A 22,422-nucleotide genomic window follows, 5' to 3' on the forward strand; every position below is an offset into this window, starting at 1 on the left:
GGCGAAGGTGCGGGGGGGCCGCGTTGGGTTCGCTTAGCCTCGGCGTATGATACGCGCTGGAGGGCACTGAATTTTAGAAGTCGTGCTTCATGGCGATAGATCGGGCAGTTTGGGGAATCGACGCTGTGTTTCCCCCCACAGCGCATGCACCCACTGTCTGTAGTGGAGCAGTTGGTTGGGTCGTGGTCAGCCCCGCAGTTGGGACAGCGGCGACGTCCCCGGCAAGTACGGGCGGAGTGGCCAAAGGATAGACAACGTCCACACATGCGCGGCCGGGGGATGTAGCGCGTACATGGGTAGCGCTGATAATATATTGTCATGTAGTCGATCGGGGCAGCTCTGGCCACCGATACGTAGACGGTGGGACTTGGGAGGGTAGTGGTGTCCTCAGTTCGCGTGAAACGGCGAATTTCGATGACCGGGTGATTGGCCGCTGTGAGGGCCTCGTATATTTCCTGTACTGTAATTGTGGGGTCGACCCCCCGGAGGAGGTATGCCGTGAGGGCTGAGTCCGGGGCCAGACGACTGCGGACAGGGAATCCGGCTAGGGTGTCGATTTGGAGAGCCGCCTCAGCGGTGTGGGAGTCCCGTGTCTTCAGGATGAGAAATCCCCCTCGGGAGTATCTGACGTCTGTGAGTAGGTCTGGGTGGGGGAAGTGCGGTTGGAGCGCCGCGTGCAAGTCCGCCGGACGTAAGCGATGGAGGGGATCGTGTCCCTCCAAAAAGACGGTGTAGAGGTGGTCCGGGGGAAAATCTGGACGAATGGATCTGAGTTTGTCCAGCTCTGAGAGCGGAGAAAAGAACCGAAAATCAGCGTGGACGGGGCTCGGCACCGCGGCCGGCGGTGTCGGCTCCTCACCCGAGGCCTGCAAGACCTCCACGCTGAGCGAAAGCCGAAAAAGAAAAGAAAACTCCTACCTGCGCTGACTGACGCGGGGTCGAGGACGGAAACGAGGAAAACTAACTCTACTGGCCGTCGAAAACGTGCTAGGTCAGCGGGCTGGAAGCGCAAGAAACCATAAACAAAGCGGAGACAAAAGAAAGGCGTCCGATCCGATTGAAACCGAAACCCCTTCTCAATCATAAAAATTCTTTTTTTCCTTCCTTTCCTTTCGCTTGTTTGATATGGAGATTATAAAAATTAAATTTTTCAAACGCTTATATTTAATTTTGACATCCCCGAAACAGCGACACCGTATAAAAATAAAATTTTCTTTTAATGACGTTACATAATTTTAAGAATTAAAACTTTATTTTTTTACATACGGTTTTAATATGCGAAGATAATTTTATCCAAATTCATTTAAGTACAAACAAAATAATATATTATTATTAATATAATTCCGTCTATAAATTGGCAAATCTAATTTGTCCGCATTGTGTATAAAATTTCAGGTTGGCATCGTTTACTTCAATCGTCATATTTGTAGCAATCCAATCTAGTATTAGTTATTCTGTTTTTAGACTAAGGAAGGGTGCAAAGTAAGGACTTAAAACAATTATTTTCTTTCTTATTTTTTAATATGCGATTGAATACGAAGCGAATTAAACGGTATTCTCTTCTTAAAATAAGCAATTGGTCGAATTTGTACGGTAATTTATTAAGCCTAAGTAGGGTCGAGAACATTGAAAACAATCTATTTTGATGCATATTTTGTCACGTTCTACGTTCGAAAATTCGAATTTTAGGTCTAAATGCGTAAATTACGTGCAGAATATAAAATATTGGTGCAAGGTAACTGATGGAATTCACTCGAATTGCACCATTGTAAGAAAAGATATGATATTGTTCACTTCATTGAAATCACATTTATTGTTCGTCGATGAAACTGATTTATGATAAAAGTCATCTATGACGTACTGTACACCAATCAAGTGTGACATATTAGACATTTCTCGTGTTTGATGTATAACTTTATTTAACAATAACATAAAGTGCCCAGCAAATAATTAATTAGAAACAAACACTTTTTTCGTTGCCGAGATATATTTAATTCACAAACGAACGTTTTCGGCCTCATCTATAGGCCATCATCAGGTCGAAAGACAAAAATTGGAACGCTTATGTTCCATACATGGAATACAAAATTCAAACTAAACGTTTTTTAAAAAATGGAACTAAATAATGGAAAAAATAAACAAACATATAGTGAGAAACTAGAAAAACAAAAATAACAATAACAAACGAACATAATATCATAGTAAATATAAATAAAATGACAAGTTCATTAATTCAAGTTTCCTGTAAACTTCTTAACCATGAACCTCCACGCCGATGGTAGGCTTAGTTCCATTTTTTTAAAAATGTTTAGTTTGAATTTTGTATTCCATGTATGAAATGTAAGCGTTCCAATTTGTCTTTTGACCTGATGATGGCCTATAGATGAAGCCGAAAACATTCGTTTGTGAATTAAATATATCTCGGCAACAAAAAAAGGTGTTTGTTTCTAATTAACTTTATTTTTTGTTGTGATGTGATTTTATTGAATGAAAAGTATTTGTTGGTAGTTAACTGTGATCGAATTTTCGGTTAATGTTACCTATGGTTCCAAAATGGTGGCTCGTCACTGATTCCAGCAAATAGAAGAAATGAAACAGTGGGGACGCATGTTCTAACCTAACCTATTCTAATAGATTACCATAATTATTACCAACAAAATTATTAGAATAGGTTAGGTTAGAATGTGCATCCCCACTGTTTCCTTTCTTCTATTTGCTGGAATCATTGATCTGGTTAGCAAGAGCCTATCCCCCGTAAGCTTTCCCACAGGCTCCCTCCGTCTCTTTGCCACATGTCTATTAATTATCTTGTACTCTTCTTCTGCCGATATGTTGCTGATGAAAAACACATTGGACTCGGTCTTGATCTTCATCTATTGAAGGGATCTCCTTGGGCTGCAAAATTTTAGCATCATGGTGTCAGCATAGGACTATGCCTGCTGGTCTCCATCTGGATAACATAAGAGCTTTAAGGCTATGTTGTTAGAAGGTGGAATTTAATGGAGAATACCATCACGTGTTTAAAGATGCAATGAGGGCCAGTATCTCTTTCCTGTCCATCTTCATCGAGGCACAGATGGACTCTTGGGCTTTTGTATATAGGCTACAGAACTCGTTCAGAATGTGCAGGACTATAGGGCTCCTTAGAGAAAGGCTGTGAAGGTGGATGTCCAAGTCTAGGTAATCCTTTGGATTGAGGCCAAAGGTATTCCTGAGATGGCCTGTGATGGATTTTAGCATCATAGGCTTAATAAACGAGATGAGTCGCCATTTTGGAACCATAGGTAACATTAACCAAATTTTTAATATTACTGGATCATTTTTGATATTTAAATGTTAAATTTTAAAATTTGGAGCGTTTTTGAAAGTAGGACGACTAATTTATCAAACTTTACATATATATACACTGTATTTTATATAATAATCATGTGTGCTTATGGCGTGCAGGTAGGTAAATAATAGCAGTCAAAATCAATCATTTTTTTTTTTTTTTTTTAATAATTGAAAATGGATGTTTAAGCACGTCATCTCATTGCCATCTTTGAAAGGGGAAATGCCATGGCGTACAATGTATGCTACATTCAATATTTGAGCTTTCTGTGTTAGGAAAAAAAGTGTGTATAGAGCTAGTGGAACTGAGTTGAGTGCCATCTGTACGCAGGCAAAGATAACTGCTTTGGGAAAACATGCGCGTTTTTGGGTTGGATATGCACTGAAACGCGGTGCTTGTTTTCTTCCTGTGATAATGAACCACAGCTTTTTTCCACACAAAACTTTAAAAAATAACTGTTGTGTGGTTGGTTGTAGTGTTACCTATATTACTGCACTGCCAGGGTACAAAGTTAACCAGTAATGTGCGATAGTTTTTTTAAAAAATTTATATTAATATCGATAATACGACATACATACGTGCAGAATCAATACATTGTCACTTCTTGAGTTACGACCATTTCGACTTACATCTGAAGTTGTGAACCAACCGAACCCTGTCGTAAGTCGAGAAGTGATTGTATTGACTAAGCAGGCATTACTTTGACCATAAACTGCTGAATGTATGTATATATTATATATTATTTAAATATATAATATACTTATAAATAATATATAAATTTATAATTTATTCAAATTTCTATTTATTAAAATATATATAGTGTTACACGTAACACAGAAAATTCATACAGGATAAAATTCATATATTGCAAGAATGCTATTATTTTTCAACGACAATCAAATGAACAAAATGTCGAAACAAAAGTAATGAACATGAAGTACTTTAAAATTATCACATTGAACAATCACTAATAAGATCATCATCATCGGAATCTTCCTCACTAGAATGTTTTTGTATGGTTGAAGCAGATGATGGCTTTCAAGTATAACATTTATCGTTGTTGCTTTTAAGTAGCTCCTTTGCTAATAACAGTGCTTCACAAGAATCAGTGAGAACTCGATTTTGTAGTTTAGTTTTTATTAAATTCAATTGCAAAAAAATACGTTCAACTCCTGCACTCGAATGAGGAAGCAATAAAAATATCTATTTACTGCCAAAGTAAAAAAAATATAAAAATATAGAATAAAAATGAATGTTTTGAAAGGAAAGGTATTAGGATTTCATGAAAGGTACTAGGAAAATGGTGTTGGGTATCTTGGTACTGGAACAAGTAAAAAGGTACAAGATTAGTACAAAAGTACTAGATGGAACAACACTGGTGCCGGCTTTGTAGCCCCGATTCTGTTACCCGGCATTGCCGCTAGAGGTGCCTCAATCTAGTTTCGCCATTCCTTCCACTAGCTCTATAATGTTATGGATGATAATGAAAAATTAGTTTGCATGATCATACATGCTTAGATGTACTGTACTTGTGGTCTTTGTAAGCAGTCACACTTCCTTTCTCAAACATGGCATTGAAGTGTGATAGTGCACACTGTAATTCATGGTTAATGTGTACCTAGGTAGTCCAAGATGGCGGCTCATCTCCGATTCCAGCAATCAGAAGACAGGGAACAGTGGGGACGCACGTTCTAACCTAACCTATTCTAATAATTTGGTTGCTAATAATTATGGAAATTTATTAGAATAGGTTAGGTTATGTTAGAACGTGCGTCCCACTGTTCCCTGTCTTCTGATTGCTGGAATTGGAGACGAACCACCATCTTGGACTACCTAGGTACACATTAATCTAATTCATAGTTCCATTTTTAAGTATTAAAAGCTTTTGGTATTAATACCAAATTTTTTTTCTTTTATCTTTGTTTTTAAGAAGTATTGTCTTCAAAAAAAGCCATGTTAACTGTTACTTCTGTGGTGATGTAAAAGGATTAAAAGATAGACTCAAAAATATTATATATTTTTTCTAAATAGTCTAAACTTCAATTATGAAGAAAATATATCCAGAGTATTCACGAAAAATTGTAACTAATACTTACCAATTTTTTTTGTTTCAGAAAGTTGTAAAGACTGTACATTTGTTTCTGATCTTTCAGATGTTGATTGTTCTATCATTGAATATATATGTAAAAAATTAAATAGAGGAATTTCATTAAAATTTATAAAAACAATAATTATCTATTTGGTTAAATACAACATTCAATTTGTTATTAATATAAAATATGTACAGTACCTGTAGATGCTAAACACTGATTCTCAGATTGAAGTTTATTTATATATGTGAGTAAATAATTGTGATCTGACAAAAACAATGAAAAATAAATTTATTGCTTGCTTAAATGATATTCAATTTTTTTAAATCTTACCTTCCGTCATCATTTTTGCTGTTTTTCACCAACCACAAAGTGATGTTTTGTTATCGACAGCAATGTGCATCTCCTGCATTGTTGCAATTTTTTATTCAAATGTCACTCCAATTACCCATAATTCATTAGAAAGTAGCAGTCAACATATCTGTTGAGTGCTGTGTGTTGAGTCAGTGCTGACAACAGCACTACCTCAATGTTGAAAAAAGGAACGAATTTTAATGAATGTTGAGATCAGCATTGAAAATTGGAATGTCCCTTTAGGTATTAGTCATCTTCCAAACAGTTTTTATACTTTGATTTGTATGCAATTTTAAAGACAACTAATCCATACTTTTGTGCTTTGAGTTGATATAATCCATCTAAAATATGTTTTCAGTGTTTGATATACAAATGTGGTGATAATTGTAAAACTTTTTTTATAAGTAGAAATGGAGTTGTAGTAGTAATGAATGTTTCATTGTCTTTCTCCTGCCTTTGCCCCATGCTGACTAGTTAATATGATTCATGTTTATTGTATTTTATGGTAGAAAGTAATCAAAACAGAATAAGTAGCCCAGAATCACCTAAATCAGAATTTTATAGCTATTACCACTAATAAAGCTGCTACAACAGCATTAGTTATTATTTTAATAAAACTGAGTGAGAATAACATTGATGATTTCTTACAATAAGCTGTAATATATTGCTTTATACTTCTAGGCCATCATTGTTTTTTTTACCTTGGAAATATAGTTAAACAGGTGAAACGTTGACTTAGTTGGAAATTTTTGCAGCATATAACATTGGTTTTTATAATGGATTTGTGTGTGGAATATTACTTCATTTCTAGTGTCAAGTGCTTTCTTTATCTTGTTTTTTATCAAAAATCATTGCTGAAGATATTCTACTGAATAGTAATATTCTCTCTCAATAATTGCATATCTTGACATGAGTGACCATCTGCATTCATGTATTGACAAACTTTACTCCAAAATGCAATTGGATTTGTTGGCATTGTGTTTTAAAAGTTTTTCTAATTTAGTAAATTTTGCAACTAATTTATCTAAATTTTCTAGCACTTTCTTTGATCTTAAGTGCAACAGTAAGCTATTTACTTAATTCTTGTCTGACTTAAGCAAATATCAGAGATAAAATACATAAATTTTCTGATTCTCATATTAAATAATTGTTAAAAAATTGATAATATTTGTTTAACATCATTTGTTCTGTGACACTAACTTTGGATATTTTTTCAGTTCAGAGCAAAATGACAAAACCTTTCTTAATCACATAAATGAAAGATCATTTTCTGTTGCTTTTGTTTTCATAACTTATACTGCTACTAAATTGATCATTAAATGTGGTTTCAGGTTTTAATATCTTCTGATCTAGTCCTACCATGAGTGAGGATAAATCTTCATGCATTTTATAAAAATTTGATTTATGTGTTGAAATAAGTTTGAATTGAATTCCTTCAAAATTAATTCTACAAATAAAAAAAAAAAAAAGTAGTTACTATTGTTAAACATCACTGCAATTTTTCTAGTCATATAATTGTTTTTGTTTTTGTGGTACTACATTTAAAATGATTTGTTAATTTTTCTCTTCTAAAGTAACTAATATACAGTGGTGCCTCGAATAACGGACGCTGCAAACAATGGACTTTCCGTTCGGCAGTTACGTGAGGCGAACAACAGACTTTCTGCGAACAAGTGCAAATGATCTTTCCACTCTTTTGCCATTGCCAATGACAATCTGCTATTTTTAGATGTTTTCCCCTTCTTGGCTTCCCAGAATAGTTTCTTGATGTAGGTATTTTGGAAAGCCAAGAAAACAGTTGCTCTTTGGCTGCAGAAGAGTAAGCTGTTTTTTCTTCTTCGCAAAAAGCCCCGATGATCGATTTCTTTCACTGCCTGAAGTACAGAGCTCCCATTGGGCTTACTTCCTTTTTTATTATGTACATCATCTCAGTGATTTACATTTATTCAAATGTTGTGCAAATCATGGCTTCTAAAAACAAAACAGAAAGGTGATTTCAATTGAAACAAAGCAAGAAATCATCAGGAGTGAAAGTGGGGTAAAACAGTGTGACCTTGACAAAGAGTTTGGTCTCAGTAAGACCACCATCAACACCATTTTAAGCAAGAAAGATGCCATCAAGTCAGCCAGGGTTGCCAAGGGAGTCTCCAAGATCTTCCATGTGAAGCGTAGGTCTTCATTTCATGACAAAATGGAAAGGCTGTTGATGGTTTGGATCAATGACAGGCAGGTGAGAAGTGATATCTCTACCCAAGAAGTTATCTGTCAAAAAGCCAAACTCATCTATGATGAGTTGAAGAAAAACACTCCTGGAACAAGCAGAAGCAGTAGCAACGAAGGAGGAGTTTAAAGCCAGCAAGGGGTGGTTTTTTAGGTTCAAGAAAAGGTGTGGAATCCATAACATCACCATGCATGGTGAGGCTGGCAGCAATGACAAGAAAGAAGCAGAGGAGTTATCTGTTGATTTTCAACAATTTCTCAAGAATGAAGGCTACTGCCCACAACAAGTTTTTAATGCTGACGAAACTGGTCTTTTCTGGAAGATGATGCCCAACAGTACCTTCATGACCAAGGAGGAAAAGACTGCCTGGACACAAGTCCATGAAAAACAAGCTGACACTCCTGTTTGCAGCCAATGCCAGCAGAGACCTGAAGATCAAATCCCTGCTGGTTTACCATTCTGAAAATTCCAGGGTTTTCAAGAAGAACTGCATTGTCAAGTCCAACCTGCCTGTCTATTGGAAGTCTAACCAAAAAGCCTGGGTGACCCAGGTTGTCTTCAAGGAATGGATCCTGGAAACCTTTGCTCCTGCTGTAAAGAAATACCTGCTGGACAAAGAGCTACTGCTCAAAGCCCTGCTGATACTGGACAATGTCCCTGGTCACCCAAAAGACCTGGAGGAAATCCTGGAAGAAAGATGTCCTTTTATCAAGGTGCAGTATCTGCCAGCAAACACCACTGCCATCCTTCAGCCAATGGATCAGCAAGCCATTACCAACTTCAAAAAACTGTACACCAGAGCTCTCTTTCATAAAGGTGTTTGAAGAATGTCAGGTTTATGAAGACATGACTGTCCAAAAGTTCCGGAAAGAGAAGTTTGATGTTCTTGTGGCAATCAGACTCATCCAGACCTTCTGGATGAGTCTGAAGTCACACAGAAGAGCCTCAATTCAGCTCGGAAGAGGCTTGCTCCTGAATGGACCCAGGAAGAACCAGCTGAAGATACAGAAGTGGTGCAGATCATCTCGACGGCCCAAGAGTTGGAATTGGAGGTGGAGGTGGAGGATATGGAGGAGCTCACTGAAGAACAGAAGAGCTGACAACTAAATAGCTCCAAGCACTTCTGGCCCAGGAACATGATGAAGCTCAAAGGGAAGCTTCATCTGACAAGGAGAAGGAAGCAATCCAATCAACCAATTTCAACTGCTGCCATCAAGGACTTCCTTGTCAAATGGGGAGAGATTCAGGAGTTTACCAACACTCACTATCCAAACACAACTGAGGCCAACAGGATCAATGACCTCTACAATGACATTCTTGCCCGTCATTTCCGACAGGTGTTGAAAAAAAGAGAGAAATAGACCACCTTGGACATGTTTTCAAGAAGCCAGCCGCCAAAAAACAAAGGATGGAACAAGAGGAGTTGACCCTGCAAGTCCCAGTAGCCTCTCCTGAATCTGACTCTGATTAAAAAACAATAAAAAGAGACCTGCTGCAATGTGTAAAAAGTGTATGTCTGTACGAATATGTGAAGAAAGTGTTTCTCCACTTCCTCACAACATCTGACTACTTGGCATAATTGGTGACTGCTCCATTTTCATTCCTTTTTTTTTTTTTAATGATACAGTACGGTTATTTTATGCTGCGGAACAAATTAGATGTTTTAACATGTATTTCTATGGGAAAATGTGTTTCGTATAATGGACTTTTCACTTAACAGACATGCACCTGAAACGGATTAATAAGTATGTTATATGAGGCACCACTGTATTATAATAACTAAGCCATCTTGTTCCTGATAGGTCTTTTCATGACCTAGTATAATTATGAGCAGTATTATGATCAAACACAGCTTTATATTGTTTTGTATTGGATTATTAAACCAGTTATATAATTCCTTCAATGTGAATTCTAAACTTAAAGATAGCTCAAATGATTCAGTTGAATCACGAAGATGAATGATGTAGCAAATACATTTCATAAGTTGTCAATTAAGAATTTGTTTTTAGGAAAGTGTATAACAAACAATTTTTAGGACAAAGATTACTTGGATCTCTCTCTACCAATGACCATGATAATTCTAGTATTTAATTTTTTTTTTTTTTTAAATTGAGAAAATATTGATAGGCATAATACCTAACAGTAAAATGTACAAGTATAAATTATCATTCTATTTGGCTGTATTTTGTATTTCAAAAACACAGGTATCCCTCATATAATATAGTAGTTAAATTCCAAAAAAGTGCTGTTGAAATCTGTGCTATATGAAACAAAGGACTAATGCCAAACATAGTTTGCATTCCAGAAATTAGTAACGAAAAAGAATAGTATACTTTTGCTAAGAGAAATATTTTAGTTAAAGCAATCAATAATTAACTAACAAGCACAAAGTATGCATAGTATGCATTAATATTAATCTTAGTTAAACAAGGGCAGGGCATTTTCTTTTTTGCAAAGTATTGTTGTCATCTCAGCTTTTTTGTTGACCTTGATTAGAAGTATCTGCAACATTTTCATATTTTTTATTTTTATCAATAAAAAATTTTTTATCGATGGCAAAATAAAAATGTGTTGTTAATCGAAAATTTGTTCTAGTGGGTCGTATTTGTTCAGTCAAGTACCAGGCAACCTTTTTCCAGAATTTGTGTTTAAGTATTAAGATACCGCTGTAGTTCATTCGTAATTTTTATGAATGAAGCAATCACTTAAAAAGTTTACTAACACTTACCTAAAAATATTTAAATTAATAAACTTTTTTAAATACAAAGATTAGTCTTTAAAAAGAAAACAGTGACAGTCTTAAAGGCTAAAACCTGAAAGCAACAAGAAAGACATCTGGTTGATATGAAAGCCAGGACAAGAAAGAAAAAAAATTGTACGATCAGTTTTCATTAAACCTGACAAAAAGCACAAAATAATTTGAAAATTTCAATATTCTAAAATTTGTGGGCAAATTTGAAACAACATGCTTGCTTACTTGAATTTTTAAAAAATATATATTGAATAACAACATTTACACTTAAAAATTTGTGAAATTCTGTACAAAGGATTTCCAAAACTGTTAGAGTGAAACCAGAAATACAATAGGATTATAGACTCTAGTATACCTTTTAAACACAGCCGTTTATTGCTAATATTCTCGAACGTTTTCGGTTATTTTTAATAACCTTTCTCAAGAACAGTTACATTCGAATGCGGTCGTAAAAATTTGAACACGTCGCCAATCGAAAACGAGCTTTTGAAATGGTTCTATTCTCGATCTCCTAACGGGAGGTTTACAAACCAAAAAAATTATAAAAATATATCCTTAACTGATTCCTCAGCTTGTCCGTTGTTATACGTATTATATTAGTATAACACCCATAAGCAATTTCCTTGCCTGTTATAATGAATATCGCGCTTTATATACGAATGCGCGATATTCATTATAACAGGCAAGGAAATTGCTTATGGGTGTTATACTAATATAATACGTATAACAACGGACAAGCTGAGGAATCAGTTAAGGATATATTTTTATAATTTTTTTGGTTTGTAAACCTCCCGTTAGGAGATCGAGAATAGAACCATTTCAAAAGCTCGTTTTCGATTGGCGACGTGTTCAAATTTTTACGACCGCATTCGAATGTAACTGTTCTTGAGAAAGGTTATTAAAAATAACCGAAAACGTTAGAATATTAGCAATAAACGGCTGTGTTTAAAAGGTATACTAGAGTCTATAGTGCAAATCTACGCAGTCTTTGAAGAGTATATACAATAGGATATCCCCAATTTACAAACTACAATAGAGCATCGATTATCTGAATCAATTGGGGACTGGTGTTGTTCAGATAACTTATTTTTCAGATAACAGATAAGTATGAAAAAATACATTATTAATATATCCCGTGTTGAAATTTTTCTCTGTTGCGTGTCGCTTTGCATTGAATTTTCGTGGATGTTAAGCCTAATGAAAAGTTTTATAATAATAATCGTGGCTATTGTATCATTAAAAATCATTATTTATTTATTTTGTACAAACAAAATAAATATATTGAAAAATATAAAAGCAAAAAGAAATTATACTTTAGAAGTTAATCTAGTATCAAAAATGTTCAATTCATCGTTACGCATGTCCTAACACAGTCTGACTTGAATGCTTTCGGTTTATCGGTGTTTGGATAATCGATGCACTTCTGTATTAGAGCAAAACTATGTTGTACAAGGGATACCTGTATATCAGTTTATCATTCTTGGTTCTAGTTAGTTTTGATGCAGATACTCTTGAATCTAGCTCATCATTTTTAATGTAATGCACTGTAACTGAATATAATACACCAGTGTATTTGTGAGACCAGTGATTGCTTTTTAAACCAACAGCTTCCCCCCTCCAAAAATACCTCGATGTAAGCATTTGTGAACTGTTATTTACAACATTTGTAATAATTTTTGCTTAATCACTTTATTTTAATTTTTTTGTTAATTATGTATTCGCTTGAACTTTGTTAGAACTTTAACTGTATCTTAAACAACAACTGAAGTTGTAAGAGGAAATTCGCCTATTTTACCGATCTAGGGACCCCCTTTTCCAAATTTTAATATTGATTTAACACATTCACGGAGTCAGTAGATAAACATTTAGGCAGCTGCTGGGCATTACGAGTCATGGGTTACTTGTAGTCTATTTTAATACAGGGTGGCATGAGTCACCCGTGCTTCGTACTATTAAATTAATATATTGTATTGCACATAATAAAATAATATTGATATGTCAAGTATGATATTTGTAGAATAATGTTATCAAAACATATGCACTGCCCCATGGAAAAACAAGCAATTATGTCTGTCGCCCTAACTAGACATGTCCGTACGAGTCACATGTGCCTCATAATGCCATGAATGTGTTAGAATGATTTAAATAAACAAATTTGAATAAAATGGTTTATCATCCAACTATCAGAAATCTCACAACATGCCAAGGAAAAGAGGAAGAAGCAATTAAGTAATTGAATTAATTTGTAAAGGATTAAAAATATAAAAAAGGGAAACATCGCACTCCCCCTTTTTTCATGGCACTGAGTGTCGCGACGAGGCTCGGACTTCTACGATGTTTACACATTAAATGAAGAACTTAGTCAAAGCAATCAATGAGAATAATGATGGGAACTGCCACAAAACAAAGATGAGTCACATCAACTTGATGACTCTACAAAAGTTCACTGTCATTACCAAATAACAAAATAAAACAATCATCTCAGCTATAATGACAACACCGCCAATAAATCATCACCCAATGATGACACTACCAATAAATCATTGCTGGATGATGAACTTTCTCATGCTGGAAGTGTTTAAAAAGCACTCCAGCCCGATCAAGACACAGACAAGAGAGTAGACCAGAGGCAGTCAGATAGAACCAGGACAGGAGAACCAGAGAGACAGAAAGAGAAAGACAGAAAAAGAGAGAGAGTGAAACAGGATCAAGAGACCGACCAACTATCTAAACAGACAAGAGAAGACTTCTAGTTTACATGGTATGTTGTGAGTTGCGTAGTTCGAAAACCCCACAGTTAGGTACCCCCATCGTTGTATAGATAAAGATAGGCAAATTTCCAAAAAGCGGATTTGATAACTTTGTTCTGAACTTTCATTTTTTTTTTTTTGCTAATAAATTCCCTTTAATTGATTATATCTGACTCTGCATTCTTTCTCTTGAGAGGTTCATTCCTGGACTTCTGAGTGACTCTTACCCTCGCGCCTTAATCATTTATTTCGTCTCAATCGGCAGTGTGTCCGGTAAAACACACCTGGTGGCAAGACCCTATCCAAAACATGAGTAATATAAATCTGAACGGACCCGAACCCCACAAGCTGGTTTAAGTTCTTTAATCTCACGAGATGAGTTTCATTTAAAATTTTCAGATTACTTGAAATTAGCTACTGTGGACAATATCACTGATATCCAATTTTGCTTATAAACAAGATGATTCATTGAAGTGAATCCTTTAATCTTTGTTTCTTCTGAATCTGAAAGGTTGGATCTCTTGTAATGCCTTGTTTTTTTATAAATATAGAAATGAGACATTGCCATTTTTTTTTGCATTTTTTGGTATTATAGCCAATAAATGAAGTTATCTTATGTTGACATTGAAGGAATTTTGTATTGTTTGATTGACACAGAATTAATGTTTTAAACTTTCAATTCCATTACCAATTGGATGATTAATCATTGTTACAATAAATGTAACTCAGTATATTTACCATTTTTCATCATTTTAAAAACATGCTACACTAGATATTTTGTCTTATGTTTCAATTGATACTGACTCATCTTGACTTCAGTTTGTTCTGAACTACAAAAGATAATCTATAATTAGTGTTTTTTATTATACAATGACTTGTAGTCCCTATCTTCAACCATTGCTATATCTACACGTTTTATTTTGTTACCCATTAGTTAATTTGATACTTTATCTTCTCTTGAAGAGATTTTTCTGATCAGATTTATTCCCTTAGAACTTGCATTGGTTCTGAACATGACTAGAACTCAATCCATTTGAAATAAGTACTTGTTTTGTAAATCACTTCATCTTCACCTTTTTCCCTGTTTATATGGGGTTGACATTTCCTTCTCCAATAAGTTTTTTCCATTTCTCCCTATCAAGGGCTTCTTCTCTCTTAAGTCCCCTCTTCCACCTTATCTTTTCAACACATTTTTGGTTTTCCTCTTTTCCTCTTTCCTTTTACTACCAGTTTTCCGATCTTCTTTCCAACATAATTGTCAGTTCTTCGCTCTATGTGGCCAAACCACCTCAACCTACATTCTTGCATCTTTTTGCTCAAGGGGCCCACCTTAACAGAACCTCTAATAAAATCATTCCTTATTCTGTCCTTCCTTGACACTCCACACATCCATCTCAACATTCTCATCTCCGCCACCTCCATCTTTCTTTCTTGGGCTCTTGTTATTGCCCATGTTTTGACTCCATGTAACATTGCAAGTCTAACAACTGATTTGTTTTGTAAATCACTAACATATAAAAGTTACTGTTGGCCTCCCACCTATTATTTTGAACAGAAGAAAGGAAATATCTCCATGCTTTGGAATTTTAATTTCATTTTAGGAAAAATAATTTGAAATGTTAAAACAATCTGACAGATTTGCTGTGCCAAATTATCTATTAAGTGGAAAACATTTGCATCATTAAGAATATTCTTGTTATCACATGTACTGTACAGTTTGCATTTCACATTTAAAAATTTTCTATAAATTTTTACTTAATTATTCAAATTCTTTAAATTTTAAAATGCTTGTACTAATTCATTTGTGTTGTCTCTTCACAGCTTTTATGCATCAGTGCATCTCAAAAAGTTAGATGCAGCTGATAAGATATCTTGCTGATTCTTTTGTCAGTATGAGTTTTTTTTTTGTAGTAAAAGAAAAATTTTTCTAAAAGCTGTTTAAGATAATGAATCTTAGCTGGATGTTTATAAAAGCAATAACAAGCTAACAATATTGAAACAGCTGAAATTATCTCTTGTATTGAATGTAAATAAATTTCAAAGTAAATTTTACATTATTAAAAAATGCATAAATGTTGACTATTTTAATATAACAATTCCAAGTATCTTTTTAAAACTACTACAAAATTTTATTTAAAAAATTTAATGAGTATAAATGTGAATTTCATTCGTGACAATAAAAGAATAAACATGATAAAAGTACTACATATAAGATGTTCTAAAAAATGAACTTGAGTGCAGATTTTCTATTTTTTTACATGGAATTTTATTTCAAAACCAGTTAATCAACTCTCCACAACAAAAGGGAATAATCTCCATTAAAGTATCAGGTTGGACCTGGTAATCAGGTCTAATGTAAAATGAGCTGCTCATTTAAAATTATCACAACTAATTTTTGTATTCACAGTTTGTATGGGTTGTGAACTGTTATTTAGAAGTGTGTAGTGTGTGCAATCTTAATTATTCTGTACTGTATATATAAGAATATAATTATGCAAATTTTATTTTTATATTCAGTGATTTACAGTAAATGATTTTCCTATGATACAGAAACATGATTAGATATATAACATGCTGCTATTTATATTTAAAAATGGTAGCATTGATGATCGTGTTATTTGTGCTCTACCTTAAATGCTGCTGAGTGATGCCCCAGATGCTTACATAACCATTTAAAATATAAAAATGTGGACATTTTTACTATAACAAATAACACTTTAATCCAATATTTTTCTGAATATATAGAGCAAAACTTTATTATCATATATAGTATACTATTTTGAGAAAAATACATGCAAACCAGGATATTTGTTGTGATGAGTGTCATACTTAGCTTTCCACATTTGGAATGTCAAACTGAAGAACCATGGTTTGCTGAATTGAGATTAGGGGCATTAGGAATGGATTAACTTAACCAGTCCCTATTTGCATATAACAATTCCAACAAAAAACAATCCTACTGTATTATGTAAGTCCTTGGCATTTGTTTTTCTGACTTTCATACGATTTTAATAATTAAAGTGTGTAATTCTTGTTATAATTTGGATTTTTTTTAATAAAGATTACTTTTATGTAATGGTTCTAAATGCAATATTAGGATTTTTGCATAACAAAGTTACAACAAAATGTGAAATTTCTAAACAGTGTTGTGTAACTTGATATATTGAGATTGTAAGCAATTCTTCACCTGTTTCAATTATTAAGATATTGAAAAATAAATAGAATAATAATAATTATTATTAAATGTAAAAGTATATATTGATAATGGAAGTGACTGAATTTGTTAAATCTGTTGGCGATTATAGTTTTGTGTAATATATCATTATATCATTTAATTTAATATTTTGAAGAGATTTTGTCAGGAGTCTGTAATAGTTGTTATAATCTGGAAAAATTATAACAAGTAGTGTGACATTAAAATATAATTCTCAGTTAAATCTCTATTATCTAATGTAGCGTTGTATATTTCTATGCAAAAATTTTTCATTCCTGTGAATTAATTCTGTTTATACAGATAAAAATTATAATATTAATGCAAATCAACTTTTATGGCTTGACAAAGTAATATCAGTCCTTCCTGAAATAAATGAAAAATATAGATGGATGATATATATATATATATATATATATTGTTTTTAAAATTTATAGAAAACTGACAAATTTTTTCGATTTGTTTCTAATACTAATTTAAAATTTAATAATAAAAATCTTTCAGATGCCTAATATCAAGCTTCAGAGTTCAGATGGCGAAATTTTTGAAGTGGATGTTGAAATTGCCAAAGCTTCTGTAACCATAAAAACAATGTTGGAAGGTAAGTGCAGTTATGAAATATTTTAAAATTTCTTTTTATCATCACTAATTTTTAATACAAAAAAGATGAAAAATATTTTAATTTCCTTTCATGAATTCCTTGCTCATAATGTTCAATATAAATTATATATGTTAAACATTTTTCATTTTAAATGACCTAAATAAATTGTGTTTTACTTTTATACATAACTGGATATTTTGAACCCATATTATTTGAAATTCTGTCAAACATTTCTATTCCTTAGCACTTGACAACTTTGCAGACTGGTGGTTGGCAGACTGTCATTGGGACTAGGGATTTTGGTTATTTCCAAAATATCATTAAAAACTATTTGTCATAAAACTTTGGGATTTGCTGTGTTCTTTTTGTTAACATTAAAAAAAAATTAATTAAAGCTTTTTCTTTTTAATGATTAAACATTTTATTTGGCATGTACTTTGGTATATCCATATACTTTTGACCTAGGATTAGCCTTTATAAAACCTAAAGCTTTAATATCTGATAACTTTCTGCTTGCAGCCATTTTACAAAACATCAAACTATTCTATGGAGCAAGCTAGTTAGCAGTGGAAATTGAAGGTTTTTTTCCTAATAAATGTATTTCTTGTGTTGACTACAGGTATGTCTAAGCTGTTTAGGCTTGGACATTTGTGTAGTCATCAGTTTTTTGATAAATGTACTTCCTATCAATTCCACTGCTAAGTGGCATGCTTCGTGGAATAAGAATGAATTAATGAGACTTGTTCATAGGTTGGAAAGTGTTTAAATATTTTAGGGTTTGGTATTTGTTCTTTACTTATATTTTTGATAGTTGTCTCTAATATAGTGAACACCACTAAGTCTTGTTCTGTTGTTTTATTGCCTTTGATATGACAGGTGTGGTTATTGTGCTTGGTCACTGAGATAAGTACTTATTAATAGCTTCAAAGGTTATTCTATAGTTGGTAAGTTTCTAAATTTTAGTGTATGCTGCATTTAGAATTGCAGATGCCATAAATTCAAATTTCAAGTAGTTCTGTATAGAGATGATAATGAATAATATCAATGAAGAAAGAGTATTATAGGTATTGTCAATATACCAGGTATAGATTTCAACATTTTGCTAATTTATGATGGTAATAGAATAACTAGTCAACAAATGTATAATAATAATAACCTAAATATACCTTTTGAAATTAGAAATAGAAGAAACAAATAACTCATAAAATACTTACACAATTAAGAGAACCAGATAGGTTTTTAATATTTGTTGATTTGTTTGATGAAACCGTGTCTTTTTCTATAATTTAGGCTTAGTAAACACCAGTATTGTTGTGTTACTAGTGTCTTTGTAACACAACACTACACTAGTGTTTACTAAGCCTAAAAGTTTTTAATATTTTAACATGTGGAAAAAAGATTGTATTCTTGGATAATTTGATGATGATGATTATGAGCATTTCAAATTACTTTTCGGCTCTTGTTTTGGCACCTGGTTTAGTACTGCAGTCACAGCAGCCTCAATCTCAGGAATGTCTTTGTAACTAGTACATTTTGTTGGAATTTTAAGTGTCAGGGAACAGAAAATAGTCAGAGGGAGCCAGATCAGAATAGGATGGATGGTCAAGGGTTACAATACCTTTTGAGTCAAAAATTGAACGGCGGTGCTCTTGTGCTCCCTTGTGTTCTCGTGTAGCCGTGTAGCCTTGAGCACAATACTCTGGCCATATGTGTAAAATTTGATTTCAAAGACATCCCAAAATAAACAAATAATAATCCCTAGTGACATTCTGGTTATTTGGGACAAATGACCAGAATATCACTAGGATACTCTTGAAGTCATAAAAAGAGACTAGTATGGTCTTAACCCATAATTTTTGGAAGCAAAGTTTTAATGTATGGGCTAGTCTGACGATTTCCATATGGTACTTTGACATTTTGTCAATGGATTGTACTGGTAGCACCATGTCTAATTACCCATGACAATGTTTTTGAGAGAATTTGGGTTGCAGTGAGCCATTTTGATGATGTCCTGAGCATGATGAATGTGATCTTGTTTTTATTCCTGTGTGTGTGTGAGTGCAGAACAAAGCAGAAACAACATTACATTTGCTCATATAATCACACACATGGATGGAGTCCTAATTCTTCTGCCTACATTCTACAGGTCACATTCAGATCCTTGCCTGATATTTAACTCTCACTGTTGTTGTCCATGGTCATCATCTTCAGGCAACCACTTTTCAGATCATTTTCAATTGACTCCTGGCTATCTTTGAATCAACTAAACCAGTCATAAACTTGTGTTCTGGATAGGCAATCATTCCCATATACTTGTTTTAGTAACTTAAGTGTTTTCTTTAGTTTCATGCAGAATTTAACATTAACACATTGCTCCAATGCAATTTTCTGACAAGGGTTATGAAATAATGACTATATAATATCATGAAATAACTCTTACATTTGAATCAGTTCATAATGAAGGATTGTTATGGACTGATTCAAATGCTATTGTACATGATTGATAACATAATTTTGAATTTTGACTGTTAGTACTTGTGGCAATTAATTGTATTTCTAGAGCAAAAGTTCAGTTTCTTTTTAGGCAACTCGTGTATATAAAAAAATTCTTAGGCATTCTATAACTTTTTCATAATTGGCTTAAGAATTTGTTTTTTAGAATTTGGTCTTACAGTAATTCATAATTATTAAGTTAACAGTAATTAAATTGATTGACTGTAGAAAGTGCAATACTGTCAAAGTATCTGTTTTTAATAGATTTGCTTTTACTTACAAACTGATGCAAGATACTTATTTTATGCACTGGAGTTTCAGTATCTAATATTGATCATGCAATAGCAATCCAAAGCATGTATTATTAAGTCAAATTGCCTATAACAGATTTATGTTAAATGACATAAACAAATTCCGAAAATTGAGTGTTTTATAATTAATTTACTTATGTTGGATATTCATTTGCAGTACATTGAGTCAGAATTCCAGTTAACTGAGTTAAACATTTATTTATTGTCAGACTAATAAACTCATTATTATTATTATTATTATATTTCAGAATACATTACAATTTAATACATTAATAAACTTTTGCCATTGCTGTTTGAAAATATTTTCAGAATTAATAAGTTATATAACATTATTTAAAAGTACACTTAAATCAAAAGAACTAGCTTACTTCCTTTTTTTTCATTTCAATGTAGATCTTGGCATGGATGAAGATGAAGAGGAGGTTGTACCTCTTCCAAACGTGAATTCAGTTATTTTAAAGAAGGTGATCCAGTGGGCTACGTATCACAAAGACGATCCTCTTCCTCCAGAAGATGACGAAAATAAAGAGAAGAGGACAGATGATATAAGCTCTTGGGATGCTGATTTTTTAAAAGTGGATCAGGGCACATTATTTGAGTTAATTCTAGTAAGAATTATTTATGCAATCTGGCATACAATAAATTAAATTAGTTTCTTCATTTTTAACAAACTAAGCTGAATTAAAATTTCCAGTACCTTAACCTATAAAATACATTTCTTCAGTAGATAAAATAAATCAAAGGTAGAATGAAATAGCAGAAATTATTTATGCCTTTTTAAAAAGCTTCCAGACTACAGCAGTGATGCACTCTGTGGATGAATGATTAATGACAGTAATGAGGTTATATATATATATGACTTCAGATAAATTTTTATCGGAACCCTTCCTTTCATCCCTAATGGAATCTTTAGGTTCTACAGGACAGTTTGACTAACTCTAATAAATTAATGGATTTATGACCTAGATACCCTATTTTTAGCAATTTAAAACATTTTATAATATGAAGCAACCTATTTACAAAATTTTATACCATATTCATTAGTAAAACTTCTATTAAATTCTCTTACAGGCAGCTAATTACTTAGACATAAAAGGATTGCTCGACGTAACGTGCAAAACAGTCGCCAACATGATCAAAGGGAAGACTCCAGAAGAGATAAGGAAAACATTCAACATCAAGAATGACTTCACACCCAGTGAAGAAGAACAAGTAAGTAGCATCTATTTTTATATACAGATCACTTTTGCAAAAAATTTTAATTAATTAAATTTAATTTCAGGTCAGAAAAGAGAATGAATGGTGTGAAGAAAAATGAACTGTATCAATATGATCAGCTGTATTGTGATTCCTTGTGTTTTTCCATTTGGTCAATGTGAAAAGAATTGAAATATATAATATTATGATACAAATGGTTTCTGATAGCATTAACATGGAACATTTATTTTGTTACTTGTTATTGTTTAATGGTGCCATTTATGTATTACATATACATATATATTTAAAGCAGCTTTGTTCCAGAACTAGATTAATAATTCATTTCGTTTACGAAGAAAGTTTTTTGCAATTAATTCACTCAAAATTTCTCTTTCATGCATTCTACTTTTTATATAATAATAAACAATAATAATAGAAATTGTTTTTCAAATATCTGTAAGGTAAGAGAAGGAACATTTCAGTAGTTCTATTAGACTGTTTTCATCAATTTTATTCACATTTAAAGATTTTTTGTGACCGTATATTCGGGTATGTTTGATTTGAGTGAGAACCTTTGTTTTAAGGATTTATATTCATAAGGATTGATATTCACATTGCTTAAAAATAAAATATTGTAAAAACTAAATGGATGTTGTGTTTTTGTTTTTACAGTAAAAGTAATTTATAATGCCAGTTGCATATCAAAATATGCTCACACACAGAAATCTTGCAAAAGCCAAATTATAAAGTTCTTATGTAAGAATCCCAAAATATGAAAAATAAATTAGAAAAATATTAGAAATCTTTGAAATCATTTTAATTATTCAGCAGCATTATTTGACTAGCAATGTTTTTGTATAGAAAGAAGGCTAGTTCATACTTTGTGAGAAGAGTAGTAATATGCAAAGTGTACTTCTTGCTATCTTGTTTTCTTGCTATCCAAAAGAAACACCACTAAACAGTGGTGTTTCTTTTGGATAGCAAGAAAAGTTAACAGTAGTAGTACTTTTTTCTCAGTAGCCTACAATTTGCATCCTTTATCAGGACTAATTCTAATGAGATTTTCATTTTTTATTAGTAGATTAACTTTGATTAAGTTGTAATAAGTCAC

The 22,422-nt window shown here is 33.0% G+C and overlaps 2 protein-coding genes across 2 annotated transcripts; both read left to right on the forward strand.

Annotated features, from left to right (window-relative positions):
* Positions 1 to 1,356: 1,356 nt before the first annotated feature.
* LOC136984916 (S-phase kinase-associated protein 1) lies at positions 1,357 to 21,957 on the forward strand. The gene is made up of 5 exons (XM_067282057.1): positions 1,357 to 1,482; positions 17,214 to 17,310; positions 20,508 to 20,722; positions 21,186 to 21,326; positions 21,397 to 21,957. Exons 2-5 carry the CDS (start codon positions 17,214 to 17,216, stop codon positions 21,430 to 21,432), a joined length of 489 nt encoding a protein of 162 aa, XP_067138158.1. The 5' UTR covers positions 1,357 to 1,482; the 3' UTR covers positions 21,433 to 21,957.
* Positions 8,377 to 9,096, forward strand: LOC136984936 (tigger transposable element-derived protein 1-like). The gene is made up of 2 exons (XM_067282081.1): positions 8,377 to 8,814; positions 8,896 to 9,096. Exons 1-2 carry the CDS (start codon positions 8,377 to 8,379, stop codon positions 9,094 to 9,096), a joined length of 639 nt encoding a protein of 212 aa, XP_067138182.1.
* Positions 21,958 to 22,422: the final 465 nt, after the last annotated feature.

Source organism: Centruroides vittatus, unplaced genomic scaffold (assembly GCF_030686945.1).
Source record: "Centruroides vittatus isolate TY-2023 unplaced genomic scaffold, ASM3068694v2 contig_941, whole genome shotgun sequence".
In the NCBI taxonomy this organism is placed as follows: Eukaryota; Metazoa; Arthropoda; class Arachnida; order Scorpiones; family Buthidae; genus Centruroides; species Centruroides vittatus.